The 3,044-nt window shown below is 45.5% G+C and overlaps 1 protein-coding gene across 1 annotated transcript in view; it reads right to left on the reverse strand.

The window, feature by feature from the left end:
- Positions 1 to 2,375, reverse strand: part of LOC131207718 (uncharacterized) — a 5,787-nt gene extending 3,412 nt beyond the window's left edge. Inside the window, exons 1-2 of the mRNA XM_058200344.1 lie at positions 2,249 to 2,375; positions 323 to 365 (exon numbers count right to left, since the gene is read on the reverse strand). Coding sequence (XP_058056327.1) covers positions 323 to 365; positions 2,249 to 2,375 — 170 coding nt within the window. The remainder of the gene's footprint in view (positions 1 to 322; positions 366 to 2,248) is intronic.
- Positions 2,376 to 3,044: the final 669 nt, after the last annotated feature.

The raw sequence follows: 3,044 nt of genomic DNA on the forward strand, positions 1-3,044 counted from the left end.
ATACAGTACATTGTGACCCCAAGTTGGTTCAACTATCACCCAAAATTGGAAATGCTTAGGCAGTCAAATGAATGGATTTTGATCGTTAATGTTGCCTCTGTTTTACTACCACCATCATAATGATGTATTGTGTGGTTTATCAACCGCAAAAAGGCGAATGAGTAACAGTTAAGGCTCAATAAAGTTCGCAATACAGTTCCATGCGGCACATGCCAACCTAAAATTAATCTCCCAAAATAGCCTATAAACCATATAGCAATGCGCGGCGATAGTAACTTCGTTACGCAGTGCTCTATCGGCACCGTGAAGTGACCGTACTTACCAGAACACAAACGTGGGATTCTCTGTTGCACGTTGTAATTTGGCTCATAAAAATGGGGGTTGCGGTTTCAGCAGTGGTTTTCGGTAAACATTGACCCATTATTAATGGAAAGCTTTCCACTCGCCCAAAAATACCCATCGTGCACTCTGTTTTGCCAACTGGAATTCATTGCATTTCATTTTCCGTTGTAAAACGGTTCGCCGAGAAGCGAAACGAATGGTGCCGAATTGTTCGAAACCCTCTGCCGAGTAGGTCCCAATGCACGGTTGTTGGTGTCCTTACCGGTGCAACATTGGGCAGGGGTTGGGTTTTCATTATCATTCGCGGGACAGTTTGATTTATGGTAATGGATACGGACAAGATACAACCAATCACCGATCACCGGGCGATGGGTCTTGGATGGCATTTCGATTGCGCTTTGGATTCCGATTTACTTTTATCGTACAAGTAATTGAAATTTATGATTAATGGGTCGTACGGTCCTGTAACATAAATCAAAGCATGGGCGCAACGGGTAATGATAGGAGCTTCGGAACCTGCACAGATTCCGTTCGTAACAGCGCGTGTAACGACCAACCAATTTCGTAAATTGAAGAAACGACTGAGGTTGACGATTTTTTACGGAACTGAGATTTAAGAGTACTTTGAGCTAATTAAAGAGGCTCTACGTGAAGTACTACAGGGATCTCCATCGGGGCGAAAAGTCGATTAATTCATCGCCTTCAAATGAATTCCCAGCAACTTTTTAAACATTTCGATCCAAATATCGATTTAGAAGTTCACTTACACTTATCGCTTCCTTAAGCCTTGATCATTTCCGTAATTCATTTATAAAACGATACGACATCTGTCGAATTGCTCCAAATTGGTATTGCCTTCTTCAAAGTAGTCCCCATGGACTACCCAAACGCACTCATGGTAACACTTGATCCAATCCTCAAAAAAATTCATAAGTTTGGTACCTCCATTAGAGCCGTCTTCGATTTTTCCATTATCTCCTCTCGGAGTTCCAACGATTTTCTCCCAACGGTGTCATCATCTGGAAACATCAATACATCTCAGGTCTTTGCCTCAAAAGTTCTGCGGAGACATCGTTCGCGCACTCTAGCCAGCGAGCCAGAGCCTTGTGCGCAGTGATAAAATGATCTGGCAGTTGTCCAGCACCTCTGGGCCACGTAACAGACTATAGTTACAACTTCTGCATCCGAACCTCGATTTGTGTTAATCAGCATCCTTTAAGGCGAGAAAGAATCTCTATAATAGACGTCACACACGCTCCGACGGTTGGTAACCGGCCGCATACTACTGGATTTACTAATCGATTTGTCTCTGTATTAAATATTGTTTGGCAAAATGGACAGACAAATATAGACAACATTATTGCCACACATCAGCAATGTGAATCGGCTTCTAACCAAACCTCCAATCGGAGCGTAAAAAGTCAGTATGTCGGAAAGCAGAATAAAGCTCAAGATATTAATGATGGTGATGAATGCCGGCGGCAAATCTGGCGCAGTATCGCATGACTGCACTCAGGGCAAAATTTTAATACGCATATGTAACATCATCATCATGCTGAAAGGGCCCCGAAAAGGCAGCTCGATCCGGCAACGCTTTCGGCATGTTACGATGTTTTCTGCTCACCACCTCGGGGTTCGCCACGTGCCACGTGGTTTGGAATTGTTTTATTCAAAGCTGTCCAACTCGTGGCAGCAGGAAGCTGGCTGGCTCGACGGTATGCTGTTTGATGTGTATGTGTGGGGGATCCCTGCCGCAGGATAATGATGTCAGATGCAAGCAGAGCCGGTGTGGTCACACAAACAAAAATAACAAACACATGCACGTTGGCGTGGCACACGGGAACAAAATATGACTCTGATGGTGGTAATAAAGGCACAGTGAATCATCACCCACAGCGCTACTCACCGGTGTGTGGAGCTCCCATTGCGAGGCTAAAGATGAATATCACAGCTAGAAGATGCCTTTGATTGCAGCAGCAGCAGCACCAGCACCAGAAAGAGTTCAGATCGATCCCAGTGAAAATCCGAGCCATGACACCGCCGCTTGGTTTTGACGAGACGAATGTTTGTGGGTATCGTTTCGTGCCGTGTCTGAGCAAAGCTCGCCCTGCTTTCGGTGCCTGATATTATTATTTACAGTTTTTGGCGTTCCTAAGTTCCTAGCTTCCCTCAGTTCACTGTGGGCTGCTACGCGATGGGCGAAACAGTTTGCGATGCAACCTGTTGCAGCTGTATATGCGCATCGTCTTCACTACCGACGGACGAAAGCTTCCGAATGCCGCACGGTTCATTAGCTTCTCGGAGTGCCCGGCTGACAGTATTTCGCCTTTTAAAGTTGCCATCACTGAGAGTAGTAATTGTTCAGCCAACACTTGCCACACACTACACTGCCAGGACCGGATGCCCTGGCGGGTGGAATGAAAACGATTCGCCCGAAAACAACACCAACAAGGATCCCTTTTGTTTCAATTAACTATATGTGGCTGCTAGTTGCGAAACAAAACTCGTGTTTCGACGCAAACATTCACTTGGCTCGGAGAGTGGTTTGGTACGTTCCGCACTGCACCGTGTCCCGGAACATTGAACCCTTCTTTTCGGTAGCACTCATGTTGCAGACTCACAGCGCAGAATTTATGTAACCACCAGGTATGATGTACTGCAATTTTGCCCACTTTTCACAGTTTGCGCTTGTTTTATTCCAG

Source organism: Anopheles bellator, chromosome 2, assembly GCF_943735745.2.
Source record: "Anopheles bellator chromosome 2, idAnoBellAS_SP24_06.2, whole genome shotgun sequence".
Classification (NCBI taxonomy): Eukaryota; Metazoa; Arthropoda; class Insecta; order Diptera; family Culicidae; genus Anopheles; species Anopheles bellator.